Source organism: Paroedura picta, chromosome 6 (genome assembly GCF_049243985.1).
Source record: "Paroedura picta isolate Pp20150507F chromosome 6, Ppicta_v3.0, whole genome shotgun sequence".
Lineage (NCBI taxonomy): Eukaryota > Metazoa > Chordata > Lepidosauria > Squamata > Gekkonidae > Paroedura > Paroedura picta.
In genome coordinates, this window is record NC_135374.1 from 3,618,934 (window position 1) to 3,639,204 (window position 20,271).

Consider the following 20,271-nt stretch of genomic DNA (forward strand, 5'->3'; position numbering starts at 1 on the left):
GTGGACACGCCCACCCGAGGCCCCTCCCCTTCTTGCCCCTCCAGGCCCATCAGTGGCCGTTTTGGGAGGGGCATGGGTTGACCTGACCATATATGGTCATATCCCCTGATAAATGGCAGATAATAATATGAAAACGTAGCCAGCAGATACCATGTTTGTGCCGACCCAATGGGCAATGCCCCCTAAAGACCCATCTCTAAGTTTTCAGTCCACTCCATCAACAGCTGGAGAGGGTACAGGGAGCTCCATCACATCTCCTCGGAAAGCAAGACATTCGCATTCCAGTGACAAGTGGAAAATAGTTTGGCAGGCTGCAACATCATTGTATTCAGGACCCGGCATTTTGTCCCATTTCAACAACAGGGTCTGCAGAACTGTCACAGCACTTTCATATCCTGTTAGCTGCCTTCCCTACTTTACATGGCCCATTAAATCCTGTGAGCCTCTCATTGGTGTTCATCAGGTTATGGGTACAGGGTGGAACTGAAGTCATGTTTGCAAGCATTCACTCCCTAGATTGAAATTCAGTAATTGCAGGAATTGTGCAGCTCTTATTGCTGGGTGTCGGGACTTGAGTCTGGGTAGGTCTATATCTCTTTGTGGATGGGCAGCTCTCTGTCCCCAAAAATTTTTCACAGAGAGGAGCATCTTCTTTGGGCTGGTTCTATAAGAGAAATCCTATTTCTCTGTTTGTTGCCTGTCCCGTCACGTTGATTGTATCAACTCCCTCTGTGTCACCTGGCTTGAGTCCGAGGAAGAAAGGGAGAGTTATAAATGACATAAATAAATAAACACACTCCACGGTGTACTAATGGAGCTTGAGAAACTGCTGAGCTGGAATTCCTTTCCCGCTTCGATTTGTTAGTTTGCGGTTGTGTCACCAGACAAAGTAATGCCCCCAAAGGGAGGTGGTGGGTTCTCCATCTTTGGAGATTTTTAAGCAGAGGCTGGATATCCATCTGGCGGAGAGGCTTATTCTGTGAAGGCTCAAGGGGGTGGCAGGTGACAGTGGAGGAGCGAGAGGGTTGTGAGTGTCCTGCACAGTGCAGGGGGTTGGACTAGATGACCCAGGAGGGCCCTCCCAGCTCTATGATTCTATGATTCTATGTATGGTTACCCCTGGTGGGGTTTCAAGACAGATGTCTGCCATGGTCTACCTCCACCTTGGTATTCCTTGCTGGTTTCCTGTCCAAATACTGACCAGGGCTGACCCTGCTGAACCTCTGAGATCTGACTACATTGGGCTATCCAGGGGATGGTATGCTGGGGACACCCAGCTCTTCCTGTTGATGGGTGGCCAGCTGAATTCAGCCCCAGAATCATTGGCCAGAGGCTGCGGTGTGATAGCTCCGGCAGATGGAGGTCCTGTGTTAGGCCATCAGAAGAAGCGTGCTCCCCTCACCTTAATGGAGTGCCATTAGCAGCTTCATGTACCATCAAGAGCTTGGGGATGATCCTGAACGCCTCATCCATGGAGGTGCAGAAATGTCACCTCCATACTAGATCTCCGTAACTCTCTCTATGAGGGGTTACCCTTGGCCCTAATCCGGCAATTACAGCGGGTGCAAAAGGCAGCAGCCCAAGTTCTCAAAGGGACCCCAAGGAGGGCTCATATCTGACCTGCCCACCGAAAGCTGAATTGGTTGCTGGTGGAGTTCTGGATCAGGTTCAGGGTTCTGGTACTGACCGTTAAGGCCCTACACCACGGGTGGCTCTCCAGATGGCCATGGACTATAATGCCCATGAGCCCCTGCCAGCACAAGTGGGCATGGTTCTTGGGAACTGTAGTCCATTGGCATCTGGAGAGCCACCGTTTGGCCACCTCTCCCAATATGTCCCCGGGGGGGGGGGGGCTCTATGCTCTGCTGGTGATCCCTAGCCCCCCAGGACGTGAACATAGCCTTGACTAGAGCCTGGGTATTTTCAGCCCTGGGTCCAACTTGTTGGAACGAGTGTTGTGCTGAGACCCAGGCCCTGACGGAGCTATCAAAATTCTGCAGAGCCTGCAAAATGGCTCTCACCCACCGGGCAGTCCAAAGTTTTATGGGTCTCCCTCCACTTCCTTCTCCTTGGCTCCCCGTATTTGATGTCAACTCCAGTCTAGGGTAGCTGGCGGAGGGCATGAAGAGGGGTAGGGGGTGGGAATGCTTTAAAAAAATGTATTTTATTATTATAATTCGTTTCATTGAATGTTTTATTGTTGTGAACGCCCCTGAGCTCCTAGGGGAAGGAGGTGGTATAGACATCCAATTTTATTGTTGTTATTTACCAGCATTATTATTAATATATATATTAGAGCATCTCCTTTCCTTGCAGAAGGTCCCAGTCTCAATCCCTGGCAACTCGAGCTAAAAAGCCCAGGCAGGAGGTGATGGGGAAGACCTCAACCTGAGACCCTGGAGGGCTGTTGCCAGTTGGAGTAGACAGGACTGATGTCGAGCAAGCTTGGTGTAGTGGTTAAGAGCAACGGCTTCTAATCTCCACATGCAGCTGGCCTCGGGCTAGTCACAGTCCTGATAGAGCTGTTTGCACAGAGCAGTTTCTCTCACAGCTCTCTCAGGCTCAGCCACCTCACAGGGTGCCTGTTGTGGGGAGTAGGAAGGCGATTGTAAGACAATTTGAGACGCCTTCAGCTAGTGAAAACCGGGGTATGAAAGCCAACTCCCCCTCGTTCCCTGTGTCCATTATGAACTCCCCCTCTGGAATCGATATTTCTAGACATAATTATAGCCTTGGCCGTGTTTTGAGGATTCGGAGTTAACTATTGACTCTTGTTATTAAACGGCATTGAGTCGTTTAATTTTATGAAATCGGCTTCTAGTGTCGGGGATTAATATGAAATTAAACCATGGTATTTTTTTTTCTTTTTTAAAATTTCATCACTTCTCCTCCCCCATCGCACAACATCAGAATCCTTCCCGTGTATTTTTTTAAATCCCGTGCCATCACGGAGGGCTTTGCCCCAAATGACTGACAGGTCTGTGAATTAAACTAATGGGTTTTGGGCAGCGCTGCCTTGAAGGCCTTAATTCTGTTTGACAGAGAGACATATCAGCACTTCAGATAAATATCTGTGATAAAGCTTATTAGAAACAGCATTCTGGCAGGCCGGGGTGGCAGGGGGCTCATGGGAATTGGAGTCCATGGACATTTGGCGAGCCACCGTTTGGCCACCGCTGCTGTAAATCCCAACTAGTTGTAGACTGCTTGCTGGAGAGCTGCTTTGTTGGTTGTCAGTGGCATGGGTGTGTTTCCTGCAGGTGAGCAGGTGGAGAATCAGGTCCCCTCTCAGTCGTCTCCTTTCTAGGCTAAAGAGACCAAGCTCCCCCAACCTTTCCTCAAACATCTTGGTCTCCAAACCCCTCACCCTCTTTGTTGCCCTCCTCTGGACACGCTCCAGTTTGTCCACATCCCTCTTCAACTGGGGGGCCCAAAACTGAACCCAGGACTCCAAGGGAGGCCGAACCAGAGCAGAGTAAAGCAGTACCATCACCTCCCGTGATCTGGACATGATACTCTGTTTGATACAGCCCAAAATCCCATTTGCCTTTTTAGCCACCGAGTCACACTGCAATGCTCAATGTATGGTCTACTAAGACTCCTAGGTCCTTTTTGCACATGCTACTGCCTGGCACAGGTGGAAAAATGCCTGGAGTGCTACCTTTGTGATCTGGGCCTCCATAGTAGCACACAGACCTGCCCTCCCACATGACTTGCATTGAAACGAGGAACTCTGTAGTAAGGGGGTCGTAATGCTGCCATGTTAGCTGTTGAGTGGCTCTGGGTAAAGGTAAAGGTATCCCCTGTGCAAACACCGAGTCATGTCTGATCCTAGGGGTGACGCCCTCCAGCGTTTTCATGGCAGACTCAATACAGGGTGGTTTGCCAGTGCCTTCCCCAATCATTACCGTTTACCCCCCAGCAAGCTAGCTGGGTACTCATTTTACCGACCTCGGAAGGATGGAAGGCTGAGTCGACCTTGAGCCGGCTGCTGGGATTGAACTCCCAGCCTCATGGGCAGAGCTTTCAGACGGCTGCCTTACCACTCTGCGCCACAAGAGGCTCTGTGGCTCTGGGTGGACAACGACATTTCTCACGCAATAATAATTCTCATCGAAAACATTAAAATCAGAAGTTAATTTACATTCCGGATTAAGACGGGATTGTTTCCAAAGTCCCTGGCTCTCCTCTCGTGGAGGCTGGTGATGGCTTGGCTGTTGTTTTGAATGGGGCAGCCAGAATTTCTGGGTTGTCTCTTCTGGCATCAGCTGTATGCCTGGTGGAACTATCCTTCTTGCAGGGACTGCAGAATGGTCCTGGTTCCTGCCCTGATCGCAGTAGGCAGTGTGTGACACCAGGCCGTTTTGACACCTTTGGAGCAGGGGATCGAGAGCACGTTTTGCTCACTGGAACTTAATCTCCTTTGAGGGACGAAAGGGAGGAGGTGGTCTCACAGATACAAAGGTTGCTGACTATTTAGAAGAAGAGTTGGTTCTTAGATGCCGCTTTTCTCTACCTGAAGGAGTCTCAAAGTGGCTGACAGTCACCTTCCCTTTCCTCTCCCCACAACAGACACCCTGTGAGGTGGGTGAGGCTGAGAGAGCCCTGATATCACTGCTCAGTCAGAATAGCTTTCTCAGTGCTGTGGCCAGCTCAAGGTCACCCAGCTGGCTGCATGGGGAGGAGGAGCGGGGAATCAGATTAGAAGTCGGCGCCCCTAACCACTACACCAAGCTAGGTTTTGCAAGATGATTACCAAAACCTTGAATTCGGCCTCTGATCTCTTTTTCCATGACTGTCTTTTTCATTCGCATGACATTGTCTGGTATTTTTCTCCCCGGGTATGTTTTGAATCCAGGTTTTGCATCCTTGTGCTTAGGGATGGCCATGACCTCCAGGTGGCAGCCGGGGATCTTAGAAACTAATCAGGGTCATCCCTGGTTAATATTTTGAGGTTCGGCCTCCAAGGAGTACCAAGTTCATCTTGTGGAGGTAGGCCATGGCAAATCCCCTCTGTCTTTTGCCCTGGCCTGGGTGGCTCAGGCTGGCTGGATCCCAGCCAAGCAGGCCTGTCCCAGTTAGTGTAGGGAAGGGAGACCACCAAGGAAATGCAGGGTGGCTGTGCAGAGGCCTGCAATGAATCAGAGGCCCTGGAATCTCTGTGGTGTTTCCATTATTCAGCTGAGACTCGATAGCCGAAAAAATAAATAAATAATAACGTGGTTTAGAATCACAGAATCATAGAATCATAGAGTTGGAAGGGGCCACAGAGGCCATCTAGTCCAACCCCCTGCTCAACGCAGGATCAGCCCAAAGCATCCTAAAGCATCCAAGAAAAGTATGTATCCAACCTTTGCTTGAAGACTGCCAGTGAGGGGGAGCTCACCACCTCCTTAGGCAGCCTATTCCACTGCTGAACTACTCTGACTGTGAAACATTTTTTCCTGATATCTAGCCTATATCGTTGTACTTGTAGTTTAAACCCATTACTGTGTGTCCTCTCCTCTGCAGCCAGCAGAAACAGCATCCTGCCCTCCTCCAAGTGACAACCTTTCCAATACTTAAAGAGGGCTATCATGTCCCCTCTCAACCTCCTTTTCTCCAGGCTGAACTCCAGGTTTAACTTTTCCTGCCTTCCCTTCAAGACATTTTTAAAATGATGAAGATGTGGAGTCGGCACACTATTAACAGAATTCTCCAGGGTTTTTTTTGGGGGGGGGGCAGGTAGTGGTGGGAGGAAAGCCAGGGCAGTTAAATTCGTTTAGCACCTTGATAGAACAGAGAGATCTGTTTGACGTTCCTTTTTATCTTCTTTTTTTCAAATCAATCTGCAGCTCTGTGCTATAAAAGATGATTTCTGCACAGTCTTTTGGTGCAGGGTTTTAAACTGACGCAAGTCAGGGAATCGAGACTTTACGACCCCTGTGGCAAACGTAATGGCCACGGTGCGCATATATATATTACGGTGTAAACTTTAATGGCCCTATAAATACTGCAACAAAAAATACTGGAGATGAGCAAGACTGCCAAGATTCAGCTGCTGGGAAGGCCGTAATGTCTGCATGCACCACATGTAAATCTCGGACTGTACCATTGCCCGGTGTGGATTATTTTGCAGTTATTCTGGCAGGGGTCACTGCTTTGGAAATGGATTTATTCTATAGATATTTGCCAAACTTTCACCCGCACTCCCAGGAATAATGCTGCCTTGGGCCACTTCCAACACACTTAACCATCATTTGGAAGTAGATTTTTGTGTTTCACTCAGCAAAGTGTTCTGAAATTGGATTGAGGGTGTTTGCGAAAGCATCTCTATGGTGGGGAGGGGGCTCTTGCAAATGTACCTTACATTGAGATGTTAGATTTTCTAGCCCAAGGCTGGCAAGTCTCTGTGTGTTAAGTGCTGTCAGGTTGTTTCTAACTTATGGCAACACTATGAATCAAAGACGTAAATTTTTGAGCATCACTGTACTCACGTGAGAAATTAACGCAGCAATCAGTCAGTTGCTGCAATCTTTGACATCTCCTTTTTGGGAACGAAGATGGAGCCTTTCCAGTCTGTAGCCCTTTGTTTTCTTTTCTGTATTTGTTGACACAATCTCATTAAGATTTTGATGGGCTCCATTTCTGTGGCTTGGCATCGCTCTACTGGCATCCCATCTGCTCCCGGTGATTTGTTTTTGTCAGCTGCTCTCATTGGAGCTCTCCCTTCACTTTCTAAAACTGCAGGTTCTTCTTCAAAAGATTTCTTCTTGGAAGGAATCTGTCGTCCTTTTGTTGCTTTTCAGCTTTCAACTGTAGCTTCAGAAAGTCTTTGAGATTTGTGGATGGTGCCTGGAGAGGGTGGAATTTGGGGAGGGAGCTCGGGGGGACGTGACACCATGGAGTCCACCCCCTGAAGGTGCCGTTCTCTCCAAGGAAATCTGTCTTAGTTCTGGGAAATCTCCAGGACCCACCTGGCTTTTGCAACCCTATCTGCACACCACCTTACTTGCTCCTTTAATTATTTCTTTTCATCGGAAGAATACGAGTTGGTTCTTATAGGCCGCTTTTCTCTACCCGACGGAGTCTCAAAGCTACTTACAATTGCCTTCCCTTTCCTCTCCCTACAACAGACACCCTGTGAGGGAGGGGAGGCTGAGAGAGCCTTGATATGCCTTTTTCTCCCACATTGGAAGATTGGCTAATATTGAAAATGGCAGGGAAGCTAATTAATTAAGCACTAATTGTCAAGCCAATTGTGGCTAGACTTAACATTTGACTTGTTTACTACCTGGAGGTCAAAAGAGAAGGATTAATGACCTAACAAATTGCTCATCCATCATAAATGTCTCTTATATGTGTCAATTATTATTTTATGAAGTATGCCCCTTCAAAAAAAAAATCAGGAATGGGGCAACCGTTGAAGGGAGGGGGGGAGGAATACCGTCCTTAAAAACAGTCTAGGTAGCCACGGAGCTGAACCGTTTGCCTAATAAAGCTTAATGACTGATTTTCCCTCTGCTGATCAGAGCTAGGAATGTGCTTCATTAAGATAATTAACTGAGCAGTTGCTTAACTGACAGGGACTTGATGTAAATCCCCAGGTCCCTTGCTTTCCTCTAAATAAGAGCCGGAGGGGAAGGAAAAAGATCCCCTTCTCTCTTTAATCATCTTTATTAGTAAGATAATGGGCAGAAGGGTTATTGCGTTTTTTAAAAGGCAATTCTGTGCCCGCAGCCGTGGCATTTCGGTAGCGAACGCGCTGTTGGCGCGCCAGGCGGAAAGAACATTTGGGCTCGCGGAGTCAAATTTAAAACCAGCTTTCCTTTCGAAGGCCCAACTTGCATCCGGCAGAAGAGAACAGCTTGGAAATTGCTCTGGCTGCGGGGGCCCCAAACCAGAGCTCATCCTGCACGCTCAGCTGGGTTTAATGGCACTGAGGGATTATTGTTTCAATCGTAGAAAAATTTAATTTGGTTGTAGGTATTCAAACCAACTAATATTCTTTTTGTTCCTTTTAAATTGTGTCCCAGCTTTTTAGTTGCCTCGTAGCGGTGAGAAGTTCTTTGTAGTCTAAACAAGGCGTAGTCAAACCACGTCCCTCCAGATGTCCATGGACTACAATTCCCATGAGCCCCTGCCAGCGTTTCTAGCAGGGGCTCATGGGAATTGTAGTCCATGGACATCTGGAGGGCCGCAGTTTGACTCTAAACAGTCAGTTCTCTTTCGGCTGAGGTTTGTTTAAGGAGGCTTCTACTGGGGATTTCAACACAGATCGATTATCGATTTATATTTTAATCAAGTCTTTAACAATGCGTTTCTCCAAGGATGAGGATCTATTTTATTTGCAGGGGGCGGGAGGGAGCTTTCCCAAGGACCACAAGGACTACTGTGTAGTCCTCTGTCTAAGCCTGTCTTCTCCAAAGCCAGGTCCCTCGATAGTGGAGTCGTGATCCAGTCCACCATTGATGTTAGAATCCTAGAATCATAGAGTTGTAAGGGACCACCTGGGTCATCTAGTCCAACCCCCTGCACTGTGCAGGACACTCACAACCCTCTCGCTCATCCACTGTCGCCTGCCACCCATTTGGACGTTCACAGAATCAGCCTCTCCATCGGATGGCTCTCCAGCCTCTGTTTAAAAATCTCCAAAGATGGAGAACCCACCTCCTCCCGAGGAAGCCTGTTCCACTGAGGAACCACTCTGACTGTCAGGAACTTCTTCCGGAGGTTTAGTCGGAATTTAGAATCATAGAATCATAGAGTTGGAAGGGACCATCTGGGTCATCTAGTCCAACCCCCTGCACTGTGCAGAACACTCACAACCCTCTCGCTCATCCACTGTCACCTGCCACCCATTTGGACGTTCACAGAATCAGCCTCTCCATCGGATGGCTCTCCAGCCTCTGTTTAAAAATCTCCAAAGATGGAGAGCCCACCACCTCCCGAGGAAGCCTGTTCCACTGAGGAACCACTCTGACTGTCAGGAACTTCTTCCGGAGGTTTAGACAGAATTTAGAATCATAGAATTGGAAGGAACATCTTGGGTCATCTGGTCCAACCCCCTGCACTGTGCAGGACACTCACAACCCTCTCGCTCACCCACTGTCACCTGCCACCCCCTTGAGCCTTCACAGAATCAGCCTCTCCATCAAATTTCCAAAGATGGAGAACCCACCACCTCCCAAAGAAGCCTGTTCCACTGAGAAACCGCTCTGTCAGGAACTTAATATGCTTGATAATAATATATTATTAAAGAATTTATTATTTTCAGTATAGATGTTCTGGTAGTCTTGGGTGTTATGACTGAGTCTTATTTCTATCCTACACCCCCCCTCCTCCGAAATTCCAACTTTTATTTTTCCTCCCTCACAGCAGTAAAGCAATCTGCAGCTCTCTCAAGGATTGGCTTCTCTGTCTAGAAAACTAAGGCATTTATACTTTTAAATTCTGTAAATATGTCAATTAGTACAGCTTTATATGCCAGCTCGGTTATGAATTATGCATTTTGTGTTGTTAGAGCATCAAAGCGAGTACAGGTTCAATAGGAAAGTAAGCGCTGTGTATATTTCAAAACCTTTCTTGAAGAGGTTTTAGGATTTCCAGCAGTGTTTTTACATCCCTAATAGACTGCAGTTTGGCAGTCTCACTTATTTGGTGCATAAACAATTTGAGAAGGAGATTAGATGGATTCATGGAAGCTAAGCCGAGGAATGGCTACCAGCGATGGTGACGGAGGGGAACCTCCACATTCAGGGGCACTGATCCTTGGAGTCCCAGCGCCAGGAGGCAATGTAAAGGAAAGGCCCTGGCCTCTGAGCTAGGTGGCCCACCAGAGGAACTGGTTGGACGCTGTATGAGACAGCGTGTTGGACTAGATCAGGGGTAGTCAAACTGCGGCCCTCCAGATGTCCATGGACTACAGTTCCCAGGAGCCCCCTGCCAGCAGTCGCTGGCAGGGGGCTCCTGGGAATTGTAGTCCATGGACATCTGGAGGGCTGCAGTTTGACTATCCCTGGACTAGATGAACCATGAGGATTCTTCTTACATTCTTATGAAGGATTTGGCCTCTCAGCCCTGGGGCTGGCCCTCCAAAGGAACTGGTTGGCCTCTATGTGAGACAGGATGCTAGACTGGAGGGACCCCTGGTCTGATCCAGGAGGGCTCTTCTGATGTTCTTATAAAGGCCTTGACCTCTACACCATGTTGTTGGCCATCCAGAGGGACTACAATACGAAAAAAGGAAGAAAGGTTCAAAACATAAACAGAGAAAAGCAGAACCTTTCCAAGGCAATGATAAATTGATAAATATTGATATATTGATAAATTTTATATATTTTATATATTTAAGGACATTTTTTATGTATGTAAATAGGCCACAGGCTCTGTGAAGTACATCGCAGAGCCTGTGGCCTATTTATATACATAAAAATTGCTTGCTAAGAGTATAAGGTAAGATGTGATACTACAATCTGGTTATGGAGGTATGTGGGAGTAATTCTTTACTGCATTGTTAAAACCTGAATTTAATTTTATTAATTTATGCATTTTGTATTTAGGAATCAACCACTGAAGAAAAATTGTGAAAATGGAGTATATCTAGAAACCGTTTTGGTTGGTCCTTAAAAAATTATCAATATATAAAATTTATTGTACCAATTGCCTTGGAAAAGTTCTCCTTTTCTCCATCCAGAGGGACTGGCAGGATGCTGGACTAGATCATAGAATCCTAGAGTTGGAAGGGGCCATACAGGCCATCTAGTCCAACCCCCTGCTCAACGCAGGATCAGCCCTAAGCATCCTAAAGCATCCAAGAAAAGTGTGTATCCAGCCTTTGCTTGAAGACTGCCAGTGAGGGGGAGCTCACCACCTCCTTAGGCAGCCTATTCCACTGCTGAACTAGAATCACAGAATCACAGAATCCTAGAGTTGGAAGGGGCCATACAGGCCATCTAGTCCAACCCCCTGCTCAACGCAGGATCAGCCCAAAGCTGATGGACCACCAGGGTTCTTCTTCCATTTCTACGAAGGATTTGGCCTCTCTGCCTTGTTGTGGGTCCGGCTGAGGAACTGATTGGCCACTGTGTGAGGCGGGATGCTGGACTAGGTGGACTATTGGTCTGATCCAGCAGGGCTCTTCTGAGGGTCTTATGCGGCTTCTGTTTGATCCTGTGAGTCTCAGTTTAGCAAATGGGGTTGCCAGCTCTGGTCTGAGAACCTCCTGAAGGTTTGGGGGAGGAATCTAGGGGGGGGTGAAGTTTGAGGAGGGGGGAGACCAGGGAGGGCCCATCTAGTCCACCCTCCCATTGCACACAGTTCCTCTGAAGGGCCAGCAACAGGGCACAGAGGTGGACGCATTTCTCTGATGTTGCCTCCTGGCTCTGGGATTCAGAGGTTTAGTGCTTCTGAACATGGAGGTTCCACTTAGACACCATGGCTGATTCCCCCTGGTGGACCTCTCCTTCATGAATCTAATCTCCTTTTAAACCTGTTCATTCCTGTGGCCATCACTCCATCCTCTGGCACCGAATCTGTACGGAAGTATTTCCTTTTGTCTGCCCATTAGCTTCACTGAACTCCGTTGAGTTCTAATATTTTGGGAGACAGAAAAAATTCCCTTTGTCAACTCCCTCTATCCCATGCATAATTTTACGTGTGTCTATGTATGTATGAATATATTTGTTCATAAAACATAATGTGAATGCATTTCTTGAAGAGTTGTAAAATGAATGTTAGCATTTTCCATTTGTCGTCCACATGTTTGGCGTGTGGATTTCTTGGTCCCAAGCTCTTAATCAGCTCCTCTGTCCTTACTTTTGGCTCCCTGGAGGAGAATCGATAAATTCCCAGCTTTTCGGGGGGGGGGGCAGCCATATATCATAGTGGTTCTGATACCAAACTCCCCTGGCCTCCACCCACTCGCCTGGATATTTGCATTTCTCCTTTGAAAATGAGAACCTAGGTGTAAAACTTGTGTGTGAGCCGTGAGGAGGATTTGCGGGAAGGAGCCGAAGACTCTCGAATCTAAATTATTAAATCAACTGCTGAGACTTGTAACGTCTAGCAGCAAATCCTTTTTCTTTGCAACTCGGTGCTGTGAATTGTAATGCTGGAGCCTTGTCCTAAAGCAGGGGTAGTCAAACTGCGGCCCTCCAGATGTCCATGGACTATAATTCCCAGGAGCCCCTGCCAGCGAATGCTGGCAGGGGCTCCTGGGAATTGTAGTCCATGGACATCTGGAGGGCCACAGTTTGACTACCCCTGTCCTAAAGTATGGGCAAAATGCTTTTTGTCAGAGGGATGTTGTAAAATAAGGGGAGGGAAAGACAACCCCGGATTTGCTACTCAACCTTCTGTTTTACTCTGTTTCTCTTTCAGAGTCTCCACGTCTCCCACCATGAATCCTGTTTACAGCCCCGTTCAACCTGGGGCTCCTTACGGAAACCCGAAGAACATGGCCTATACAGGTAAGGCTGCCGATACCGAGAAACTTAATTTTCGGAGTGCCAGGCTGTTTGTACAGCTTCTGACTTGTCTGACTGCATGTACATGTCTGATGTGGGACAGTCCAGGTTCCGGTTAAAACTGTATCACCCAAACATACTCTGATCAGCTGGTTAATGGGCCAAGCACGCAAGAGTTCTTCCACAAAGTCATTTATCGCAGGCAGGTCTTCAATAATTTTAAGATTTAATTGTTCTCCCTGGTGTTTCTTTCAATGGACCCATGCTTTGTTTGGTGTTAAACTCAGCATAATTTTCCGTATTCAGATTACGGATTTTGTCACAAATGGCCATCAGCGTAACTTCTCAGTGGTACAATAAACTCATTGATCTGGCTTTTTTCCCCCTCTTGCTTCTGTTACGTGTCTGTTGTTTTACACATAGAGGTAAATTTCCCATATTAAGAAGTCCTCGGTGGAAAACACACAGGTGTTTCCCTGTATTTCCTAACGTCTGTTTCCAGGAATCTCCCTGCCTTGTTGTTTTGGTGTAGTCATACTTTAAAATGTGTTTTGGGAATGGTATGATAATAAGGAGCATTATGATCTTTGTTTGTGGCCCCTGTGCAGACGCCAAAGGGGCATTTCTGGAGTTCTAGCCTCTAAATGGGTGTCAGGTTGCCTCTCCAGAGGGCAGGGATACCAACCACCTGGTGCCCCCTGGCAATCCCCAAGAACTGTAGCTCCTCTCCACACTACAGAGGTTAGTCCCCCTGGGGAAAAGGGCTGCTTTGGAGGGGGGACTCTGTGGCATTGGCCCCCACTGAGGTTCAGGGGTGCCAGCCTCCAGGTGGGACCTGGGGATCCCCCAGAATTACAGGTCATTTCCAAACTACAGAGATCAGTTCCCCTGGAGGAAAGGGCTGTTTGGGAGGGGGGATTCTTTGACATTGGAATTATAGAATCATAGAATAACAGAATTGGAAGGGATGCAGGTTCATTTCCCGGCATCTTCATTTTGGTAGTTCTGCATTTAGGTAGGAAAAACCAAATACACCAATATAGGATGAGGGAGACTTGTCTTGGCAGTAGCATGTGCGAAAAGGATCTAGGAGTCTTAGTAGACCATACATTGAACACGAGTCAGCAGTGTGACTCAGTGGCTAAAACGGCAAAAGGGGTTTTGGGCTGTATCAAGGGGGGTATCGTGTGCAGATCACGGGAGGTGATGGTACCACTTTACTCTGCTCTGGTTCGGCCTCACTTGGAGTCCTGGGTTCAGTTTTGGGCACTCCAGTTGAAGAGGGATGTTGACAAACTGGAGCATGTCCAGAGGAGGGCAACAAAGAGGGTGAGGAGTTTCAGGACCAAGGCACAGGAGGAAAGGTTGGGGGAGCTTGGTCGGTTTAGCCTGGAGAGGAGACGACTGAGAGGGGATCTGATCGCCATCTTCAAGTATTTAAAAGGCTGCCATGTAGAGGATGGAGCAGAATCATTCTCTCTTGCCCCGGAGGGACGGACCAGAACCAATGGGATGAAATTAATGCAAAAGAAATTCCGTCTAAACATCAGGAAGAAGTTCCTGATGGTCACAGCAGTTCCTCAGTGGAACAGGCTTCCTTGGGAGGTGGTGGGTTCTCCATCTTTGGAGATTTCTAAACAGAGGCTGGAGAGCCATCTGACAGAGGGGCTGATTCTGTGAAGGTTCAAGGGGGTGGCAGGTGACAGTGGATGAGCGAGAGGGTTGTGAGTGTCCTGCACAGTGCAGGGGGTTGGACTAGATGACCCAGGAGGTCCCTTCCAACTCTATGATTCTATGATTTTGTGATCTCCAGTTCAAAGGGCCAGCCAAGGAGGTGATGTGGAAGTCCTCCTCCTGAGTCCCTGGAGACCTGTGGAGAGGGGCTGTGGCTCAGTGGCAGAGCAACTGCTTGGCATGCAGACGGTCCCAGGTTCAGCCCCTGGCATCGCCAGTTTAAAGGACCAGGCAGTCAGTGGCAGTCGGTGGTGGACCACTGCCTGAAACCCTGGGCAGCTTCTGCCCGTCTGAGTCCCCAACACCATCATTGATGGACCGAGAGTCTGATAGGGCAGTTTTCGTCAGCCCTCAGCGTCTGGCTTTCAGAGCAAAGTGCCACGTCAGCAGCACGGGGCTTGCAGCTCTGTCTGAGAGTGTCTCTCTTACTGCGGCAGGAGTGAGCGGGGAGGATTTCTGTTTCTGAAACCCCTTCTTGGCTGCGTTTCGGGAAGATGGACATTTTGGCTTAGAGCCTTTGGCGCGTGGAGCCTCGAAATGCAGGAAGAGGGCGTCCTGCAGGCAAAGGTGAAAGTGGAGGGCACCCCGGAGGCCGGGGTGGGTGGGGAGCAAAGCAGGGAAGGACGGGGTGAACGAAATGCCGGCTTCAGCCCCGTTTGAGAGCCACACTTAGGGGGATCGCAGAAAGACAGAGATACATTGAAAGAGATGCAGGCTGTTCCAGCAGAAAGGGAACAAAAGGTCAGAAGAGACTAACCAGTAGCATTTATCTGATGTTGGAGCTTGCCTTGTGTCCCTTGTGCCTATCTGTAATATGGATGGATGGGTGGCCAAACTGTAGTCCTCTCCTTGGACTACAATTCCCATGAGCCCCTGCTGGCAGAGCAGCTGCCAGTCTGAGTGGACAATACTTACCTTATATGGATGCGGGGTTTGTGTCACTTTAAAAGCAGAGTCATGTTTTCCCTTGGACACAAGGCGTCTTTGGCCGAGGATGGCTGGAGTCGCCCCCTGCCTTTAAATGAAAAAAGGGGTCGCAGTAGGTGGTTTTGCCAGTGTGAACATTTTGGGCCATTCCGCACCGGGATCCATGTAGCAAATTGTTTGCGGAACGAAAAATCGCCATTTTAAATAGTGGAATTCGTCATTATGCAAACCTGCCTTTGTAGTGGAATCCAGTTGCGTTTCTATCATTTCCCACAGGGTTCCGGTCTCGGTAAAAATCGCTAGCCAGGAAGCGCTATTGCTAAGCTGTGTCCCGCCCCTGGCCGTCAAGCAGCCAATGGGCGGCCGTTAGCATGCTCCCAAACAGCCCCTGTCCCTTTAAGGAAGGTTTAAAAAAAAAAAAAACACACCCGTTGCAACGAATATGCATTGATTCGTTGCAACGGAGAGACCCATCCAGCTAGCAGGTGATGTTTGAGCTGCCGTTTCATCGTTGCCACGCTCCCCCCGAGTGAAACCCCCCCCCCTCACGGGCGCGATTTTCGGCCGAAAACAGTGTGAAAAATAAAGTGAAAATAAACCAGCAAACGAGCCTCTGTGTTGCTTGTGCTTTGTGACTTTAAACAGAGGGACTGCAGCCGGGGAAGCCTCACTGGGCAAACGAAGGCTTGCCGGTGCGTTGATCTCCGCTCGCTCGGAGAAAAAAAAAATGGCGATCGCTTCGCCGGAAGATCAGAGGAGAGAGCCAGGGGGAGGGACTTTGCAGAAACTGCAACAATGGTAACGCACAGAACTTTCCCGCTAGTGTTGCAGATTGGCTGCAGGAGTGTAGCGTTTTCCGGAGGGTGAATCCACTTTTTGGGATTTCCCTGAAAGCGCTACAACGAAGCGCTTTTTGCAGATCGGTTTCAGGAGTGTTGCAGATTGTCAACGACGTTGTGCATAATGGCAAAACTGTAGCGTTTTCAATTAGTAACCATTGTGCAATTTTGAAGGAGTGCGGAAAGCCCCTTGATATTTTACCCCCCTGTCCGAAATCACGACACAAATGGCCTTGTTGAGGCAGGATGTAAGAAAATAGCTGGAGTGATGCTCAAGACACCAGCTATTCTTATAGAAGAAGAAGAAGTGTTGGTTTTTACACCCAGTCCCAAAGCTACTTACAATGACCTTGTCCTTCTCTCCACAACAGACACCCGGGGAGGCAGGTTGGGCTGAGAGAGCTGTGAGAGAACTGCTCTGTGAGGACAGCTCTGCCAGTGCTGTGACAAGACCAAGGTCACTCAGCTGGCTGAATGTGGAGGTGGAGGAGGGAATCGAACCCAACTTGCCAGATTAGAAGCCGCTGCTCTTAAACACTAAACCACCTTGTGGATTTCTTTCTTTCTTTCTTTCTTTCTTTCTTTCTTTCTTTCTTTCTTTCTTTCTTTCTTTCTTTCTTTCTTTCTTTCTTTCTTTCTTTCTTCCCTCCTTCCTTCCTTCCTTCCTTCCTTCCTTCCTTCCTTACTTACTTACTTACTTACTTACTTACTTACTTACTTACTTACTTACTTACTTACTTACTTACTGGATTTCTATCCCGCCTCTCGCGACTTCTGTCGCCTCGAGGCAGCTAACAATTAAAACCATAACAATTTCCCCATAAAAACCTCCTTAAAACAATAGCAATTCACATAAAACCCACAAGAGGAAGATACGGCTACCCCTCTTGATCCTTCTACACGGAAGATGCCACAGTGTGCTGTGCAGAATGGAAATCCATCAACATGATATAAAGGCAGACGGCCTAGCAGTATCTGAGGAAGTGAGCAGTGACTCACAGAAGCTCCTCCCCTGCCACCAATTTGGTTAGTCTTGAACAGGGGGCTCATGGGAATTGTAGTCCATGGACATCTGGAGTCAAACTGCGGCCCTCCAGATGTCCATGGACTACAATTCCCATGAGCCTCCAGATGTCCATGGACTACAATTCCCATCTGGAGGGCTGCAGCTTGACTACCCCTGGTTCTTGAAGGTGCTCCTGGACGTCTTTTTGACGCCCCTTAACACACGCAGACATTGCCCTTACTTTTGGGTTCTCCTCTTCTCTTGGTTGCTTCTGTGTTTCTACGATGCCGTCTCTGCTTTCCCAAGGTCACGAGGGCCAAGCGTGAACGGATTTAGCGGCTGGAATGCCATTGTATTTTTATTAGGTCTGTCCTGTCCTTTATTGCTTCTGTTCTTTATTGAGAGCGGAGCCTTTAGCGAAATTGTGGAGAAACTAGGCTGAATTTAGGCAAAGTATTATACGCGGACAATGGAAGCAAGTTTGTTTTCTTTGAAACATGCCCCACAGATCTTTCGAAACAGGGTGTCTAAATTCGGTGCCCAAATTTGTCGCTCCGTCGTCTGGCTCCGCTGCTGGCGTCCGGCTTGGATATCTGAGCCCGAAATCCAAGCAGCGTTTTGTTTGTGAAGAATTGAGCTCTTCTGTTGCCTAATTCTATTCCGATGGATCTGTGGGAGGCCAGAGGCCGGGCTTCATCGTAATGAACTCAAGAAGGGCTCCCAGGGGCATTCCGTGGTGTAATTCAGCTCCTCTTGCGGGAGCCACGATTTGGTAATTAAATACCGATATTTAAAGCAAAATCAAAGCAAATTCCTTAATTGGGTGAAACTTTCTCCGATAAATAGCCTCATAATCCCCACCCAGCCCTAGCCATGGGCAGATCGTACCCTGCGTCTGATGGAGAAACGCCTATTGAAGCCGCTACAAAAATAAAAGTACCGCCTTTTCTGAGCCTGTGGGTACCTTCTGGCACAACCAGATCTGCAGTGGACGTTCTCAAGCTGTGCTGGACCAGAGCTGCAACTGGCTCGACCCCCTTTCCGAAAACAGAGTTCAGTGAGATCTGAACACAATGGAAAAATGGGCAAATGAGAACAAGATGCAATTTAATAAAGATAAGTGTAAAGTTCTGCATCTGGGTCAGAAAAATGAAAAGCATGCCTACTGGATGGGGGATACACTTCTAGGTAGCACTGTGTGTGAACGAGACCTTGGGGTACTTGTGGATTGTAAACTAAACATGAGCAGGCAGTGTGATGCAGCAGTAAAAAAGGCGAATGCCATTTTGGGCTGTATCAACAGAGGCATCCCATCAAAATCACAAGATGTCATAGTCCCATTGTATACGGCACTGGTCAGACCACACCTGGAGTACTGTGTGCAGTTCTGGAGGCCTCACTTCAAGAAGGACGTAGATAAAATTGAAAGGGTACAGAGGAGAGCGACGAAGATGATCTGGGGCCAAGGGACCAAGCCCTATGAAGATAGGTTGAGGGACTTGGGAATGTTCAGCCTGGAGAAAAGGAGGTTGAGAGGGGACATGATAGCCCTCTTTAAGTATTTGAAAGGTTGTCACTTGGAGGAGGGCAGGATGCTGTTTCTGCTGGCTGCAGAGGAAAGGACACGCAGTAATGGGTTTAAACTTCAAGTACAACGATATAGGCTAGATAACAGGGGGAAAATTTTCACAGTCAGAGTAGTTCAGCAGTGGAATAGGCTGCCTAAGGAGGTGGTGAGCTCCCCCTCACTGGAAGTCTTCAAGCAAAGGCTGGATACACACTTTTCTTGGATGCTTCAGGATGCTTAGGGCTGATCCTGCGTTGAGCAGGGGGTTGGACTAGATGGCCTGTGTGGCCCCTTCCAACTCTAGGATTCTATGATTCTAAGGAAACATTTGATGGGCACCATCCAAGGCAGAGAAACCCCTGAAACATCCTTCAGGCTTTGAGAAACCCCAGAAGTGGCTCGATGGTGCAGGAGATGGTTGGGAAGACGAGCTGTGGACACGCCCACCTGGGGCCCCTCCCCTCCCTCTCCAGGCCTGCCATTGGCCAATTTAGGAGGAAGGGGGGTGAACAGGACCATATATGGACATATCACCCGATAAATGTTTAACAGATTTTTAAAAAGTGTAAAAAATTCTCTCCCCCATTTGGGAAACTCTTCCAGGGCCGTCAAGAAGCCCCCTGGCTGAGAAAGTCTGGCCTAAGGCATTGCCAGGGGCACCTTGTTGGGGACTCCCAGTGTGGTACCAAGCAGGCGACCACCTTCGTCTTGCATGCCCCGGCCTTCAGAAGCCTAAATAAAGATTTCAAAACTGTGTGAATCTGGAGTTCATAGCTGTACAGGGAAAATAATGCAGACAAGAGAAGCAAGAGCCAAAACATGAGGTCCCTTCCAACTCTATTATTCTATGATTCTATGGAAGGTGATTGTAAGCCAAAGGATTCTTCTCCTTCTCCTTCTCCTTCTCCTTCTCCTTCTCCTTCTCCTTCTCCTTCTCCTTCTCCTTCTCCTCCTTCCCCCTTTTTCCTTCTTCCCTCTTCTTGCTCTTCTTCTTGCTCTTCTTCTTCAGTAATCTCAGGGCTCTCCCAGCCTCACCTCCCTCACAGGATTCTCCTTCTTCTTCTCCTTCTCCTTCTCCTTCTCCTTCTCCTTCTCCTTCTCCTTCTCCTTCTCCTTCTCCTTCTCCTTCTCCTTCTCCTTCTCCTTCTCCTCCTTCCTCCTTTTTCCTTCTTCCCTCTTCTTGCTCTTCTTCTTGCTCTTCTTCTTCAGTAATCTCAGGGCTCTCCCAGCCTCACCTCCCTCACAGGGTGTCTGTTGTGGGGAGAGGAAAGGGAAGGTGACTGTAAGCCACTTAAGGATTCCTCCGGTTAGCGACGGATGGGGTATAAAAACCGACTCTGCTTCTCCTTCTCTAGGTTCCTGCCCAGGAAAGAAGCGCAGGGGTGCGTTCAAAACAGATAATTCCTTTGCCGTCTGCCGGCTTCAGAGGTTTGCCGCGGTGGGTTTATTATTTTTCTCCCCACCTCCGGGCAGCCACTCACCCGACGCATCCATTACGTTTTCCCTAGAAAAACTAGTCAGAAGGTGCAAGGTGTGTGTGTGTGTGTGTGTGTTTGGGGGGAGCCAGCGTTCCCCTAAGGTCTAGCAGGCTGTCCTTTGAGCCAAATTGTACGGCATTCCAGGGACCAAGTCAATGCGCAGCGCATCAGTTAATCAGGTGCTCAAATGACCTTTCTCTGCCCTCCTGGCGAATCCAGGGAGGAAAGGAAGCTCTCGGGAAGGAGAAAGGAAGGCAATTTCAAACATGGAAAC

At 48.3% G+C, this 20,271-nt stretch overlaps 1 protein-coding gene across 5 annotated transcripts in view; it reads left to right on the plus strand.

Annotated features, from left to right (window-relative positions):
* Positions 1–20,271, plus strand: part of FAM168A (family with sequence similarity 168 member A) — a 150,822-nt gene that overhangs the window by 48,508 nt on the left and 82,043 nt on the right. For all 5 annotated transcript variants that reach the window (XM_077341216.1, XM_077341218.1, XM_077341219.1 and 2 more), the window contains exon 3: positions 12,361–12,449. In XM_077341216.1, coding sequence (XP_077197331.1) covers positions 12,380–12,449 — 70 coding nt within the window. In that variant the 5' untranslated portion in view covers positions 12,361–12,379. The remainder of the gene's footprint in view (positions 1–12,360; positions 12,450–20,271) is intronic.